This window comes from Calidris pugnax, unplaced genomic scaffold, assembly GCF_001431845.1.
Source record: "Calidris pugnax isolate Ruff unplaced genomic scaffold, ASM143184v1 scaffold24, whole genome shotgun sequence".
NCBI classification, from domain to species: domain Eukaryota; kingdom Metazoa; phylum Chordata; class Aves; order Charadriiformes; family Scolopacidae; genus Calidris; species Calidris pugnax.
In genome coordinates this window covers 35,867,329-35,885,015 of record NW_015090922.1, presented here as the reverse complement: position 1 = coordinate 35,885,015, position 17,687 = coordinate 35,867,329, and the positions used below count along the sequence as shown (strand labels likewise).

Below are 17,687 nucleotides of genomic sequence, written 5' to 3'. Positions count from 1 at the left end.
TCCATGCACACACTGATTTACAGGCTGGTTTGCCTTGGGCCACCTCTGATTAGACATGGGAAAAGAGTGGCCAGTTTAACACTTAGCTTGCTGCACAACAGGGAGAAACTGGCTGTGTACATTTGTCTCACTCAAAAAGGAAAACAGAAAAAGATCTGCTTTCAAAAGATGACACCCATACATAATGCTTAAAATAAACAATGCGGTTTACTCGTACAGTCATTAACAGAACACTGACCTGTAACATGCATCTGGACACAACACCTTCAGGTACCTCAGGAAACTTCTGTCGCAGGTCATGTAAAACCTGAATATCAATTTGCTGGCTTCCTTGGGCCATTCGTATATTGCCTGGTCAGGATTGTTTGTCAACAGGCAGTTTTAGGCCTTAGTAAAGGGAGTACTCATCTCTTCTGTCCCAGCATTTTCTGGAAGAGGAAGGAAAGCCTTAAGACGCTGAAAGCACAAACTTTTGATGTAACAAAACCCAATGAAAAACAACCCCAAAAGCCAAACCACACACACAACCCCCCCTTCCAGTTATGAAATATAAGCCTGTATTTTATGTCAATCTTTTCCCATGCAACATCTCTGGCTAACTTACTGCCCTTCACACACTCGTAACCTTGAAAATTGCCCTTTTATAGGCACATCTCCTGGTCAGTTTCCTCCTATGTTAGTTTTCACATTGACATTACAAAATATATTAAGAATAAAAAAATACTAGATCTAGCAAAGTATTAGAATACATGGTTTTAAGAACAGCATTTTTACTTATCTAAACACAAAGAAGTCCACATAAAAAATAGGAAGGTCATGTTCATTCAATTTTAGAGTGTACTGACAGTGTTACCTCTACCATCACTGTTATTGTTTACTACCAGGATATTGTGGCCAGAAATTTAGTGTTTCTAAGTACCAGGATTTACTAGCAATTGTGTACTTGTTTTTCACCCAACATACTTAAGAAATATTTGGACATTATGACTAGAAGGAAATAACCTCTACAAAAACTCAGGTTTCTTCAACTAGTTCTGTTTCTCCTTTGAAGGAAATTACGAGGAGTTATGAATAAGATTATATCACAATCACCCAATCAACACATTTATACAAATTACGCATCCTGGCTCTACGATATCCATAGGCTTTTATCAAGAAGAATATCTACCAACTGAGTTTGGAAGAACACACCTACGTGTTATGCAATTGAATAGTGTCTTCTTCATACAAACTATTAATACAAATAAATGTGACCATATGGTTTATTAAAAATCCAAACCAGTCAACTCCAACATTCATTTATGTCTTAAGTCAGCAGATCTTATTCAAACATCTCTATCCATTTACTCACTTTGTTCCCCACTTCTTTACCCACTTTTCTTTTTTCTTTCCTCATATTCAACACACACTATTGCCCCACGTACTGACCTAGGACAACCTGCAGCAGAGAACTTTTGTTTCTGTACTTCTATGTACTAAAAGGGGGCTAATGGCAAGTTAATTGGGGAGCGTTAATCACAAGGGATGACAAAAGAGGCGTAACACTATTCCAGGACCACTGAACCACTACATTCTATACTAGTCGTGATCCCCCTCTATATAAGACTTTTTCGACTCCTATGTCTTTTTTGGTCTGAACTTATCCAATTACCAGTCAAGCTGGTAATTGGCCTGGACCAGAACACCTTCAGTAAGAGCTGAACATAATCTGAAAAGCAACACATCAACCAGTTCGACATTCTGCCGACAATTTAAGAATAGCTCTGAAGAAAGAAAGAAAAAACTAAAATCACCCAAAACACATATTATTCTGGATACTCCATCTATGTGCACTACACATGGAAAAAACCCAACTTATTAGCTAATAAAATAGTGAAGACTGAAAGTCCTAAGAATATTACAGAAAACATCTACTCATTATTTCAGTCCTTTAAATCCCATCTTCTCTGATATAATCACAATACATAATTAAACATACAAGCAAGAACAGAAATTTGTTACAATATTCAAAGATTTTTGATAAAACATAGATCACAATCCTACCCACAGTTTTTAGTGTGGGTAACACCACAATACTCTACTATTGAAAACAGTACCACAACTTTAAAAAACCTCAATGTATGACAAGTCCAGCCAAGATTGCTAGAACTGGAAACTCAGGTTATGGCATTCCTTCCCAGAATACACATTCTGTTTATCTGCCTATGAAAATCCAGCTTCCCTTCTCTCTGTGCTCTTTACTAATGGAGCCAGAGCAGCCCAACTCTTCAGGAGCTAGAAAATCTGTTTCCCTTCAGATCTGTATGATTAAAAAAGAAACCAACCAACACACCCACCCAAAAACTAGGCAAGGTGACCAGTATTAAGATCTGTGAAAAAAGCAGGCAAGACAGGATTTTGTGAGAGTTCTACATAAGTAAGTATCAAAGTAGTGAGCATACATTTAACACTAACAGTGTGATTAGAGTTTAATTAGATACCCACCTGCACTAATTCTGCACCAATCTACTCTGCATATACCAAGAGTGCTGTCTCAAAGGGGGACAGAAATATTGAAGACAACATCAGGTGCTCTGCAGTAACTGCTATCAGTACCCAAGATCACTAATTTAAAAGTAGCACAGATATGCCTAAACAACCTGTAATGATACTTTAGACTGAAGGTTAGACACACCTAAGAGGCCTCAGAAACTGCAACATTGGACAAACAGAGGATCAAAATATTTTGTTTTGAAAAACTCAAGCTATACATGTGAATTAACTCAAATTAACACTTCATGAAGACTGAAGTCACAGGTGAGGAGGCCTCATGAGACCTCTCTAGTACAGACAGATTAAAAAGATTTTTCCCCAAGTCTTGATGTTGCAAAGGAACTATAAAAAGCACTCAGCATCTATCTTGCCAGAGGAAAGCTTAGGAACTGAAAGCTGTTTGACAGATGCATGCCTAAGGAACAGAAACGTAGCACTGTTGGCAGCCATGGAACTTAGAATATGATAGAGGACATCCAGCATATTGTTAGAAAGTTATATATACTAGTGGAAAATAAGAGGCACAAGTTCAAGAGTGAACAGCCAAGACTGCCAGCGAATAGACCGTAGAAGAAAAGGGTACCAACAGGAGGTATGGGAAACTGCTGACAGCAACATTTGGCTTCATTCAGAGACTCAGGCATAAAATAAGGGCAATGCAGCATTACAGAAGTAAACTGAAAAATCTGTTCAAGAAATTAATTACCAGCAAAAACAAGATCCAGCAATGGTGACTCAGAGAAAGAAAGAACTCTCCTAAAACCATTAAAAGCAAAGGAAAACTTTAAATACTGGGGTGAAATACAATATAAAGTTATTTTTGCAGTAATGTCCATTTACTAATCCTTTTACATACTGCTTTTAGCTATTTCAAAAAGCTCTTCAGTGTGACTTTATACTGTTCAAGAGAGACAGGCACAACAAAGATCCTAATACCCAGGCCAGAAATACTAAGTAACTGGAAGAATTAATTAGCTGTGTTCTTTTAAAGACTACTGGCAAGATCCCCAGATAACTTAAAAGGCCTGGCAATTGTAACATGATGGAGCTCCTGTTGAAGCTTTACTCTGAAAACTATTGATACGAAAGCAAAAAATGCATCATCTCCCAAAGGCTACTCAGAACCATGAATACAAGACACAAAATAAACTGCTTATCCTGTTTATTAAAAGACTCAAAGACGACTTAATGTGAAAATGATTCAGATGCCAAATACTAGGCTGTTAGAATGCTGGACCAATAGCTAGTTAAAAAAGAAATGATTTTTACAATCTTTCTTCTGACAGACCACATGTTCAACTGATCAGAGAGAATTCTTCAATACAAACCTTAAGCTTAACATCACGTTGACTTTTCACAAAACACTTCCAATGCTAGTGTTCTTGAGAGCAAATTCTGCCAAAACTGATTTCATGAAATAATTATACCTAACAAAATCTAAACAAAGAAGGTGACAATCTGGAATGTTATCTGCACTTCTTGTTCATTACTAATTGTTTCTTACTGCAACTTCACATACAGTCCATACCATCAGAAATATCAAAGGTAATCTGATATTTCTACTTGCATATTATGCACATATGCAAATATGAGCATAACTGCTGTATTGAACAATTTCAGTTGAACCTACAATGGACTCATAGAAGTCAAATTTATGGTCAGCTACTACTCTGGAAAGAGCTTTTGTGAGTTTAAGAGAACAGCTTTTAGAAATATGCAGAACACTGAAACAGTGAAGAACATGCCCTTCACCTTCCCCAAAATTAAATGAATGAAACCTTTGTATCTGCCTTTATACCTCAGCTACATCCAATAAACCAATTGCTCATGCTTTTCTGTAGTTTTAATCTGATCCCAATCTGATCTGTGTTTTACTCACACGCTCAAACACTGTAAAAGCAATCCGTCTATAAGCTTATTTTAGAAACCTGCCTGCAAATATTTATTAAGAGAGTGCTGTGAACACAGGAAGAAGACGACATTTCCTTGTAGTATTAATGGTGCAGATTATAGACACTGTGCATAAAAGACTGCTGTAATGACAGCAAATTAGATACGTCAAGTTGCAATGCAAGACCGGTAGAGGTTGCTAAAGTGCCTGTTGAGATAGCAGCCAAGGGATTTCTGCCATTCCTTTTGATGGATTCAAAAGATGCAGAAAGACAGCAGAAACAGGTAAGCAATTATAAAGATGACTGGAAAAAAAAACCAAACCCAAAGCCAAAAACCACCCAACCACTCAACCCCTCTACACTGATCTCAGGTTCCTTCAGCAGGACTAAGCAATTCCCCAGTTCTCCCAAACTATGTACCTATCCACTAGATAGCTCAAAAAACCCCCACAACTGCCTTCTTCCCTCCACAGTCCATGTTTTCTTGAGCAGTATGTTCCCCTAGATATTTAGCTACTTTTTTTCATGTCATCTTGTCTAAACACCTAACCAAGCACCAGATCAACAAATATTAAAAAACTTCTATGGACCCTTTTTCTCAGTCAGGTCTCAATTCTGACACACCACTCCAAGTTGCTATTCAGCTGCAGGCCAGCCTTAGGTCACTTTCCATCAAGTATTTCCTTACACCAAATAACTTGAAGTATAAAGTATGGCTGATAGAGAAATTGGTAGCACTTCTTTCAAGAACATGACAATGTCTCTGGTCTATACTTAAGACTGGTAATCACATTACAAGCTTATGAATCTCTACCCAGAAAACACCCCTCCTAAGCAGGATCTCATTTCTCTAGCAGTACCAAGCATTGCAAGTGCATTGCCAGTTTACATTTACTTCCTATACGTCAACACACTCCCTTAGAATTAGGTTAGGGGTATATTTTTGTATCCCTACTGCTTGGAGAAAAAAAATTCTAAAAAATTTTAAAATTAGATTATAAATGCCATATTCTCCTCTTGCAACCAACCTGCTTCTCCAACCTCTTACACAGTGATTTCCACACCAATTAGTCCTTCCTTTCCTTCCTCACCTATTCCTGCCAAGTCACAGAATCACAGAAAGAATGGTTAGAGGTGGAAGGAACATTGAGGATCATCTAGTTCCAACCCCCTGCCATGGGTAGGGGCACTTCCCACTAGACCAGGTTATTCAAAGCCCCATCCAGCCTGGCCTTGAATACTTCAAGGAATGGGGCATCCACAACTTCTCTGGGCAACCTGTTCCAGTGCTTTACCACCCTCACAGTAAAGATACTTCCTAATACTTAATCTAAACCTACCTTCTTTCAGTTTAAAACCATTACCCTTCATCCTATCGCTACACTCCCTGACAGAGTCCCTTCCCCATCTCTTCTGTAGATCCCCCTTCAGGTACTGAAAGGCTGCTATAAGGTCTCCCCAGAGCCTTCTCTTCTCCAGGCTGAACAACCCCACTCTCAGCCTGTCCTCATAGGAGAGGTGAAATGGGAGAGAAAATATAGAAATAAGAACATTCTACCATAGAGTCCCATATCCTTTCTGCAAAAAAGATTAAAAAGTGAAATAATAGAACTTAAAAGCTTACATTAACACCACTAACGCTTTAAATGCATATTTTTAAAGAAAGAGTGTGAGAACTACATGATGGAAACAGGACTATTAAATATTCCTAGCAGAATTTAATTTTTCTAACACATTACTCAGCTTTTCCACAGCTATTTTGAACCATTTCAACAGTACCTCTACTTAAAACAGAGTAATTGTCTTACCAAAACCACAAGTTATCCTCCACTCACTACCATCCATCTCCTAAATAATTAAAAATATTCAGATCACCATAATTAGTTTCTAGTCTCATCATCAACCTCCTAAACAGCGATACTTTATTATTTGCCAGATCTCTACTCCACACTATTCTGAATCCAAGCAAGAGTATGAGAGAGGATATAAAACTGATTTGATCACCTGACCATTAAACTGGAAAAAAATTAAAAATAAATAATCAGAATTACGAATAAATATGGCTAGGAGTTCTTCCCCAAACACACTACTGGATTGGATTAGACCAAAAGACTTCCATCAAATAATTAACGATGAGTGATCAGAAGATGATGATAAACTCTGCAACAGTTCAAAGAAATAACCCGTTCCTATGGAAATGTTAAGTGACCATATATGGAAGCAATTCATACCTTAAAGCAGGAGTTGGTATTTTCTCTTCATCCAAATTCATTATAAATATTCATTTCCAGAAATAAATTCTTTTTTAACACACTTCATTATGTCTTTCTAACTTCTGGTCTGAATAACAAAGTACTATAATGGGTCCTACAGCAAAAGCGCACACATATAAAACATTTGAATCTGCCAGGTATTTGCTTGGAAACTATGAGCACTTACACAATTTCTTTTTCAAGGAAAACTAGTTAGTTGGGGGTTTCACATTGTGCAAATAAACTAAGGGGTTTTTTGTCGTTCTTCCCCATTCCCCCTTCCTCCCATCCCTCATGAAATATTTTAATTCTTGCTAGGTCAGCCACGCTAACCTACACATTAAGGGATCTATTCTATTCATGGATTTTACATAAATTGGGTTTGGAGTTCCCCCCTTCAAGAATTAAGAGCAAGGCCACTTTTCTTTACTGTAGGCCATTCTGTGAATTCTACCACAGCACAGCTGACTTTTTTTTTCCACACCTCAGCAGTATGTTAGCAAACCTCATACTTGAGCACCTTAAAAATGAGGTTTCTCAGATCACTGAAAATAATTCCTTGGGAGTAGTTTCATTAGAGAAAAACCCATCACAACAGCTGTCAAGTTCACCTCAAGCTATTGTTATAGTTGACAGTTGGAAATTTGACTTGTATTCTCTGCACAGCATGTTAACAACAGAAATCTGGATCTGAAAGCTTTGAAATTCATAAAAAGGGTTTAAACTCATTTTTACTGGAGATGGAGTAGAGGTGAGGAAAGAAAAGCAACTCTAAGATAGCTGAGAAGGCATTCTGAGTTCTTCATAGGCTTATTCTCAAGGGCACACCCAACCATTTAAGAGCAATACTTCTCATGTGCTCTCCTGTCCACACACTTCTTCCAAAACCGCTAAAAGCTTTGTGCCACAAGTTAGTCTTCTGGTTAAGAAGAACATACTAGCCCCCTCCAACCAAATTAATCTCGCCAAATTAAAATGAAAAGGTCACAATGAGAAAACCAGCATTTATTAAAAATAGTTGTAAAAAAAATGACATAATCTACACTGAAACAATATTTGCTTAATTAGGCTTGTTATTTTTCTCTTCTTTTCAACTCACTTGACTAGATTTCCCTGGTTTTGATTGATGACTGACAAATAGAAGAAAATTCAAAGCCTTTCTAAAATTATGATTTTCTAAAAAGTGATGACTTCAAACAACCCGTTCAAATCTAACTAGATGTTATAATCTCTTACAGATTTTCTGATCACAATGTGCACTAATATAAGAATGTAAGAAACATCCCAGAGTCAGATGAATGGTCATTTTAGCTCAGTATTTTCTGCAACAGAGGCAACAAAAAGCAATGCTCAGGAAGAACATGTAAACCTCAGCCTTTCTATAGTACATTCCTCTCATTCTCTCAGTACGTACAACTGGGCGACTAAGGAAATTAAAGCACAGATCCTTTTCTGCTCTATTTACAGACCTGTTGACAGTGTATTCAAATTCCTTTTTGCAACCTGCTGAAATCATCTACCTGCACTAATACCACGTGGCAAAGGATTCCAAAAGTTTACTATGCTGTGCTTTTCAAAGTAATAACAATAATAAAAAAAAACAACCAAAAGGCTTTCTCAGACTCTTTCTGATCAGTTGTCCTGTAAGCTTTGAGTACTAAGTGGTTGTAAGGTTGCAGGATTTGGTAAGTAACAGTCCTGCACTCTCCACCTACATGAGTTTGTAAGCTTCACTCATAAATCCTCTTATAACCTTCGTCTCTCCAAGCTGTTGGCTGTTTTTTAAGTCCATCTCTGAAAGGCAAGAGCTGTCACCTTATGTAAAATAAAAAGAAAAAAAAAATAATTTTCTCACTAACTTCTGTAATACCAATATACCCTCCCTGAAATACAGGGACCGGAGCACCCGGCATTCAATAGGGTGGCTAAGCAGGGCTTTACACAGGAGCAGAAAGACACTATTTCTTGTGTCCTCAGTACCTCTCTGATGATGCCCAACACCACTGCAGGCTTTTCTTGCTGCTGCTGAATATTGAGCCAATAATTTCAAGTAACTGTCACGAATCCAGGATCTCTTCTGAATTGTAATGACAGATCCAAATATAGTACCTGTAAGCAGCACCAGGCCTACTACACACCACAGGATTGCACACTGGAACTTTAATCACTTATCCCTACCCCTCGCTCCCACCTATGCTCTTCCTTCTCCATCCTAAACATCATCCTAAGCTGTGAAAGTTTAGAATGTTTTCCAATATATACCTTGATAAAAGCTGCAACAGAAAGAAGAGTCATAGTCCACAAAGTCCTCAGTACCTCAGAAAAGTGTAAAGCTTGTGACACAAAGCCTGTTGTACACGCTGGTTATGCCTACAGCAGCAAGTAGTGTAATAACCACCTGAAAGGGTTTGTTTATTTCTATCCTCCTTGCTTTCCTGAATTTTAATTGCTACTCTATACAGAGAACAATTCTGAAAAGAGCTGGCTCCAAAGCAGTTTGTAAAGTTCCAGTTTTTGTATCTGACTTCAGTCCAAAGCAGATCAAAGTCTTCCTTGAACAAGTTGCCCCCTAAAAAGTTGTAGATCTTCAGGGGCTTGCCAGTAAACTACTGCCAACAGCAGTAATAAAATGGACATGAATGACAAGTTCATTCAATAGCTTCGGGAACCTCTACAATAGCTGACTCTGGGCCAAAGGGGACTACCCTGTAGCCTAAGTACACAGAAGCCCATCTCAAAACCTCTTGGCTCCAAAAACTCTCTCAATAGTATGAAACCACACTCCAATTAGATGGAGAGCTGCAGAGCTTTCAGACTTCTGGCTCCACCACTGAAAACCACAGTCCAGCATGACTGGCTGCTTCAGAGCTGTCCATCCCAACTCAGGAGTCACTAGTCCCACGGTAGTTTCACTGAATTCAGGTAGGATTCAGCGTACTCTTGCTAAGCCCAGATTTCATTTAAAAATCTTCAGTTAAATGAAACAGCTGATGAAACAAGAATCACAATTTCTAGAAAGCCATAACCCTAGATATTTCACAGTACTTTTTGATTGTTATTTTCCAGCTTAAAAAGAAGACAGCACACGAACTAGACATCAAACCTTTCAGAAGAGACTGATGCACTTGATTACTAACTGAAGAGCCACCATGGGACATCACCGTATAGGTGGCAGCACGTAGGAAGAGAATGATGCTTTTTGCTCTAAAAAGATGACACGACAAGGAATATCTCAGGCTTCCTCAGTGTAAAGCTCTCTTCAAAATTATACATAAACAATTTATTGTTAGAAGACATAAATATGACTTATCAGAGAAATAAATTTAGATGGAAACACTTTGAAAGTGGATTTTAAAAAGCACAAAGATGATAAAAACCACATTGAAATGCTTAGGTAAAGAACAATTACTGGGTTTCATACTGAGGAGCCAACAGATTCTATGAAACAATATATTTATGCCTTAACATACAACCATTGGAGAGATCAGCTTTTACTACAGCATTACTACCAAGTTTCTCACAGAAGTTATGCACAGCTTGCTGTTGCCTTGTGTATCTTAGTTGTCATTCTAAATAGAAGAGGCAAGAAGTGTCATCACTTCTTGTGAACAACTAAATTCACAACTAAATAAAAGCACTGTTACCACACCCTTCTCAGCAGGAAGGCTGTTTCAGAGAGGCATTTTCAAACCCAACTGCTTTAAAACTGAAATAACTGTCAGATTTACCTATGAAAAAGTTTTGGAAAAAAATCTTCATAATTTGATACCTGAAGGTACATTACTGGTTTTCTCTATATTGCCAATTCAGAGATGAAAGAGCACGAAAGGCTGAAGGAGTGCTAAGTTACATGGATGATATATAATGTTTTTGCTCTCATTTACAGTGACCTACAATTGCTGCATGTAAAATTACCCCACTGTCACATTTCCACAACAGTGGAAAGTCTGAGAGTGAATTTTGTGCCCTTTTAATACGTTCCCACTGACAGTATTACCAAAAATGCTTCAAAATTCATAAGCAATTCATTGCTTCAAAATTCATAAGCAAGACAAGCCCTGTTGTGCCACGTTTTAGCTGCTTGCCCGGTAGTTCCATTTCTGATATGTATTTTGGGTTATTCAGCTCACAGCAGGAAGCTCTGGAAAGCCTCCATACCCAGGCAAATTATCTGAACTTCAGCAGTTCAGCGCAGAAGTCAGCAACAGCGTTACAGATCTCAAAGCTTCCATTATGTAAGCCAATCTTACAGTGGTTTTGCTTATGACTAGATTGGTATTTGAAAGACTTCTGCTTTAGTATCTGTATGAAATGCAAGTACCCCTAAAAATGCTAACAACTTCTCTTATCCTACAACTGTAAGCCAGAAATGAAACCAATCAGAGATCAAGGGACGTGATAGCATTTTATGGACAGCATTCTGGAATCAAAGTGTCTCCATAATTGTCCATACCTACAGACAAACAACTCTGAAGGGGTAATGGTTTTTAACTAGAAAAGCATACATTTATATTGGACACAAGGAAGAAATTCTTTACGATGAGGGTGGTGAGACCCTGGAACGGGCTGCACAGAGAACTTGTGGATGCCTCTCACTGGACGTGTACATATTGGATGGGGTTTTGAGCAACCCGATCCTGGGAAAGATGTCCCTGCCCACAGCAGGGGGTTGAACCAGATCATCTTTAAAGGCCCCTTCAAACCTAAACCATTCTATGAATCTATATCAGTGACGTCCAAACCAAGGACAACTGCAATCCCTTTAACTACATCAAAATCCAATGCATTAAGTAATGCTTTCAGAATTTTTTTTCCCCCTACAATTAGATGATGTTGCTTTAGTCAGGCTGTACAGCAAGTTGCACGCATGCAGTTACATTAGAAAAACATATTCACAAAAATCCTAGTAGCAGCAAGGTATGTCAACTGTTTTCTTATCCACATTATATGCTAAGTCCTTTTTTTCTAAACCATGCATTACATTTTTCCTTACAGGAAAAAACGGTTTGCTTATAATTTTGGCCTAAGAAATTGTTATAGCACACCTAGTGTATCAACAATGAGATTTTCTGAAACAAAAAAAGCTCACGGCAAATATTTTTAAAAATTAAGATGATGATTTCTTGCTGCTTTGACTGAAAACATTAATTTATAGGGAGAAAAAAAAAAAGCCATTTATATTTCTCTCAGGCACACACAACGTACAGGTTGCTTCCTGGTTTTAAGAGGAATTTTTTCTAATTATTACCCTGATTTCATTAATTCAGTCTCCATTTTTTGCTTTTTAACTTAAATTCTATTTCCTTAGTTGTGCAACCCCAGTCTAGACAATGACTCACTTTGATACAAACTGGCCACGGCAACACGGCACAGTAAGACAGTGGTGTCCGCTGTCAGGAAACAAAGATAAAGGAAGCAAAGACCTGAAAATCCTACTCCAACAAAACCTGGTCTCATCTGAAAGAAAGTGACCAAACCAGCATGGGGCTGAGGAGAAGGGAAGGAGGGAGAAAAGCCAAGCTGCAATATCTCAAATCTATTTTCATCAACCTCCAAAATACAGTCTATGATATATTCCCTTTCTTCCACATCTCACTGTTTTGATTTCTTTGTTGTTTTTTGGGGGTTGTTTGGGTTTTTTCGTTTGTTTGGTTTTCTTTTTTTTTTGGGGGGGGGGGACACCACGATGAGGATAGTTGTTGGGGTTTTTTTGGTGTTAAATGTTTATATGACTATATGACTACAGAAAGAAACAAAGGTGAGTTTCAAGTTCAGGATGAATGGAACTTTTGACACTGTCTCCAGTTCTCTAAAATTGAAATCAAAACTTAAATGCTCTTCTTTGGAAGATGCTATGGCCTCAAGTTGCACCAGGGGAGGTTTAGATTGGATATTAGGAAAAATTTCTTCACGGAAAGGGTTATCCAGCATTGGAATAGGCTGCCCAGGGAAGTGGTTGAGGCACCATCCTTGGAGGTGTTCAAAAGACGGGCTGACATGGTCCTCAAGAATATGGTTAGGGATTTATTTTTTTTAATTGCTTATTTCTTATTTATTTTTTTGTCAGAGTTAGGTTGATGGTTGGACTAGCTGATCTTTAAGGTCCCTTCCAACCTAGATGATTCTATGATTCGATGTTCAACTTTGGCAAGTATGGTCTCTAATTTCCCTGCTCCTCTCCTTCCCTTTATGTCTCTTGAATCTGCTTAAACCAGGTAATTAATTTTAGCTGTGGTTTAGGCAAGGAGATGAAACAATTTCAGAAGATACTAGTACAGCCCCATATGAGTTACCAGTAAGAGTAGCAAGTGGTTGTCTAACAGCTGACAGTTCAATCCTCTTACTGAGAATGAAATGTAAGGGTAACTACAAGGGTATAAGGGAATATAAAGCACATAAAGCTAACTCTTGCCATAAGCAGAAGCTGGAGAAACAAAAATACTAGGTCTGGAAAACTGATTTTGAGGGAACTACCACCTCTGCTCTAAGACTTACAAGAATCTTGTTTTCTTTGTAATGTTCCCAGAATAGAGTCAACGAGTCAGAGAGATCTTCATCCTGCATTTACTCCATTGCTCTAAGCGTTGTTACCACTGCTGCACGGGCAACACATATGATTTGAACGCAGTTGTTACAGCACACTCCTGAAATCTCCTCAAGTCATACCATTAGGAGGGAAACTTAACTTTAGAAAGTTTCTAACTCAGCCAGTGAGATGCAACAACATCCCATAGGGCAACCAAGAGAGGTCTCTAGATTGTGGAATTCTCATCACCAAATTTAAAAAAATGAACTTCTGAGAATAGGCATATTAGAATAATAACAATAAAAGTAGTCTTTAAAACTCTCATTTCTTGCTACAATAAGGCTACTATGAACAACAAAATTGCTATGAAGGATATTCCTGCAGCGTCTTTGCGCTCACAGCCATGCTATGTACGGCTCATCATATTCTACAAAGCCAGACCAACACAATAACAGAGTAAAAGGGCTCAAAAACGCGTGAATGTACCGAAGACAATTAAATCTAGTTGTGATACTCTGTATTCCTTACAAATTCAAGGGTGGTTCAGTCATATGACAGGCAAACTCCAGAAACATTACCTTCTTTAAAAGTATCTCACTTTTAATTAATTATTCTTCATCTGTATCTTAAATTGGTGTGTAGTGTTCAACAGTTGATACATCTATTGCAGAGCAGACTATATGAACGCTGACTGAACTCAGTAAAGACTTTAATACACATCCACATAAATTAACATTACTTTTCCAGAGGGGGAAAAAAAAAAAAAAAAGCAAGCACTGGGAAGTTAAGAAGAGTTAAAAAAAAAATCAGTAACATCACAATTAAGCCATATGATGTGTGTTCACACACACATCACTGAAGTCCTGCCTAACATCATGCAATAACTCCACAGTAATGCCAGAAATAGAATTGCCCGCTCTGATTTTAACGCATTGGAACGCAACCAAAGAGACAATTTCTCTCTTCTTATCATACTCCAGCTCATTCACCATCTCTCTTTTGTATTTCACTAGGCAAAACACCGCTGTTCTGAACTATGATATCTTCCAAACAGTCCTATCAACACAGTCTCTTTGCTGATCTCCTTTTAAAACACAGAAGCAATTCTAACTTGTGAAACAACGAGAGTTTTTCCAGGTCACAGGATCAAAATATCTGATTCCCCATATGCTAAGCAGGCACTTAGAGAAGAACATTAACATTTTGCAAAAATTTACAGCAGAGGCTCTCCTATCTGTGGCAGTCATACACCCAGAAACTGTCAGGGCTGGTATACAAATGTGCACAATCCCCCCATTCAGCCTGCTGAAGCACATTCACGTACCATTTCTCTGTGATTCACAGACTACTTTGAGAATGCCTGGTTTATACAAAACACCACTCAAAAGAAGTGTTGGAAGTGAAAAACTCCTGAGCAGTACTACTGACTTTAAAGGACTTATCTGCTCAGAGTAAAGCAAAAAGATAACAAGGAAAGCTTAAATGACAGTATTTTGAGCAAGTCTGTAAGCTATTACAAGTCACAAACTGCCATTTAAGAGCGAAACAAATTCATCACAGGTGCATCACCACCAGTGTTCTTTCCTCTACAGGATAAACAGTGCCCTCTATGTAAAAATATATGCTATACACCACATACAAGTGCAGTCTGAAGCTCTGGTGGTGGAATATGTGACCCCATTTACATGAAAGTCATTGCTCAAAGCATCAAAATGGATCATCACCAACCCACAGCTGTGTTGGGATGGTTAGTGCACGGCACCAGAAGAGGAAGGAACAAGCTGTTTTCCTTCCTCCTAGTTGTCACATACAGTCATATCACCACTCAGCTGCCCTCGTAGTAGTCACGTATACTCCTCACCACACAAGATTTTGTTTCCAAGCCACTGAATTCACAGTTTAAGCCTTCATAACCACAAACCAAATCCTTTTACTCACATTTCAAGGAGGACGTAAACAAAGTGTAAGTCGCTTGACTTGTATTCATAACTCAGTATCATTAATTATCCAGTCAACAAATTACACTATGCAACTATCACTCAAGTGGTATGCGGTATGTCAAAGTTTGCCTATGAAACACTAATATAAAAATCATTAATATGTGTAATTTAAGTAGGTTTGTACCAGACATGATATGATGGTTAGGACAAGAGGCATTCAGAACAGTACAAGATCTGGGTCCTCTCTAGGGTAAGGATCCTGCTTTTCTCTCCATCAGTACCCAGGCTGGCACTTTCTCTTTCTCCCTTGAGCAAGCACTTGCATAAAAAAATCAGATCACTTATTCAAGATAGACTAAGATCTATTTAGTAATCCCATTTTACGCTAATTTTAACCAAACTCAGTTTCTCAGCCTTGTCCATCACTCTGCCAATCAAATACTCGCGCCAACTGGAGCAACAGATGCTGGTAGAAGTTGTGCCAGCTAAAATCATTCTCAGAACTACTATCTGAAGATGAAAAACTATTTCACAGAATACTAATGCTAGGCTTCTTCCCTGATGTTCTTCCCTGGAGGAAAAGAAGTATTATTTGGTGCCAAAGAAATAAGCTTTTGGAATGTTTTTTATAAGTATGTCTAGCAAGACAGGTACTTTATTCTCATTTACAATCCAAATGGAAGGAACACAAATTTAACACTTAAAGAGCTTTCAGCTAGTGTTTTCAACCTTACCCGCAGTATAAATTACGTGTGGAAGACTAGCTAATAATTTTTAAAATATACCATTTACAGAGAGACTGGAAATAGTTTTGGACTGTTAAAGCAAGCACCAAACAACAGAACACAAATAGTTCTATTTCATATACACCAGACTTGAGAAAGTACTCAAACAGTTGCTAAGAAGCAGCAGGCTACAGGCATCACATCAGATTTTAATGTTTTGCTGATCATATGTTAGAGAAAGTTTTGCAAAAACATTTATCAAAATATTTTCTCAAAGTAACTATTTAGCCAGATTTCAACAAAAGTTTAATTTGAAAACTTATTGGCCAAACACTACAACAACTAAAACAAATGCAGATGCTGTTCGTGTCACAAGTAACACGTATTCTGTATTTCAGAAGTCTAGAGCAAAAGAACCAAATAAAAGAGAAAGCTTTTAGATTTTGGCAGTGAGCTTTCCCCCTATGGACAGAACAGGCTGTCCCCACAAAACTAGTATTTACCAAACGTGGCTCAATGATCAAATTACACTTTCTCTGGCATTCACCAAGAAGTGAATGCATGTGTCACAAAAAGCCACAAGGAATCCAAGAAGTTTAAGAGTAACTCCAAGTATTCCCTTTACTTTCCACATACTGCTTTCAGAAAGTCCTCTCAGTTCCCTGCTCTGCATGCAAAAAGTGACTTATTTCATATATTGATATTTCAAGAACAAATCGTTCCAATCATATCAACTAAAATAATCTAATCAAGTAACTTAAATCATCGGTCCAGCATGGTAATGATACTGACCATGTGTCAAAAGCAGGACTTTTTTCATAATTCATACTGCCAAACTAAAAGAATTATGGCAAAAATGTTATGCATGGAAAATGAAAAAAAAAAGTTGCTAAAAAGAGAATTGTGCTCAGATTAAGGACTCTACAAGCAACATTCATCACACTTTTCCTGAAGTTTCCTAACTTTCTGCTTCTTTGTTAATTAAGTAACAACATTTATTCAAATATACTGATGCAAAAGAGTAATCTCAAGTTTTACCACAACAAATTATTTAAGGCCTTTCATTAGTTCTCCCTTTCCTCCCCCCAGAAAAGAAAACACAAGTTAAAAACATTTTAGCTAAAATTTACTGGGTTCTATACAAATGAAACCTGGCTAGTCAGCCACCTAAGAGTTTTCTTATTTTCAACTCTGCAAAGTAGTTTCAGAATTGAGAATTTAGCCTACTTTGCTTTTGGATAAGGAGTAGGAAAAAAATCCTCTGAATGTATACGCCTGAAATCTCTAGGAACCTTTTCAAACTAAGTACAAAGGCCCTTCATTGTTGTGGATGTAAATAATGAAACCCTAGCATTAACATCATTAGATCTGTCAGACGCCTCCTGTAGCACAAGTCCAGACCGCAAGCTACCTTGGCCAGGAAAGGACAGAACCATACTGAGTTGATTTGGGGTTTTTTAGCTTCAATTTCCAGACTGATTATGAGGAATACTCAACAAGTTCACTATCTCTGTGAGGGTAAGATTGTTGAGTCAGTCTTCCCCTAAGAGATGTGATATCTGCGCTGCAAGTTAATTGCCTGGCAATAATAGTCAACCTTTGCATGCTCCTTTACTAATAAAGTGCTTAAAGATACAGGGTGAAGCTGCATGGGAAAGCTGAGAAGACCGAAAGCTTCAGTAAGAGAACGTGTCTTTCCTTCTTCCTCCACTCTGCTCCCAGACATTGGAGATCTGCCATCTGTCTTGCTCTGACCATGAGATTTGTTGACCTTTTCTTCAGGTCAAATTCAACTGATCAACCTATTAGAAGACAATACC

At 38.0% G+C, this 17,687-nt stretch overlaps 1 protein-coding gene across 6 annotated transcripts in view; it reads right to left on the bottom strand.

The window, feature by feature from the left end:
- TAB2 (TGF-beta activated kinase 1/MAP3K7 binding protein 2) overlaps positions 1 to 17,687 on the bottom strand; it is a 66,583-nt gene that overhangs the window by 19,835 nt on the left and 29,061 nt on the right. For 5 of the 6 annotated variants that reach the window (XM_014951016.1, XM_014951015.1, XM_014951017.1 and 2 more), the window contains one exon: positions 239 to 428. In XM_014951016.1, coding sequence (XP_014806502.1) covers positions 239 to 340 — 102 coding nt within the window. In that variant the 5' untranslated portion in view covers positions 341 to 428. Of the gene's footprint in view, positions 1 to 238; positions 429 to 8,938; positions 8,958 to 17,687 lie in introns of those variants that run through there. The other variant, XM_014951014.1, reaches the window with a different exon arrangement.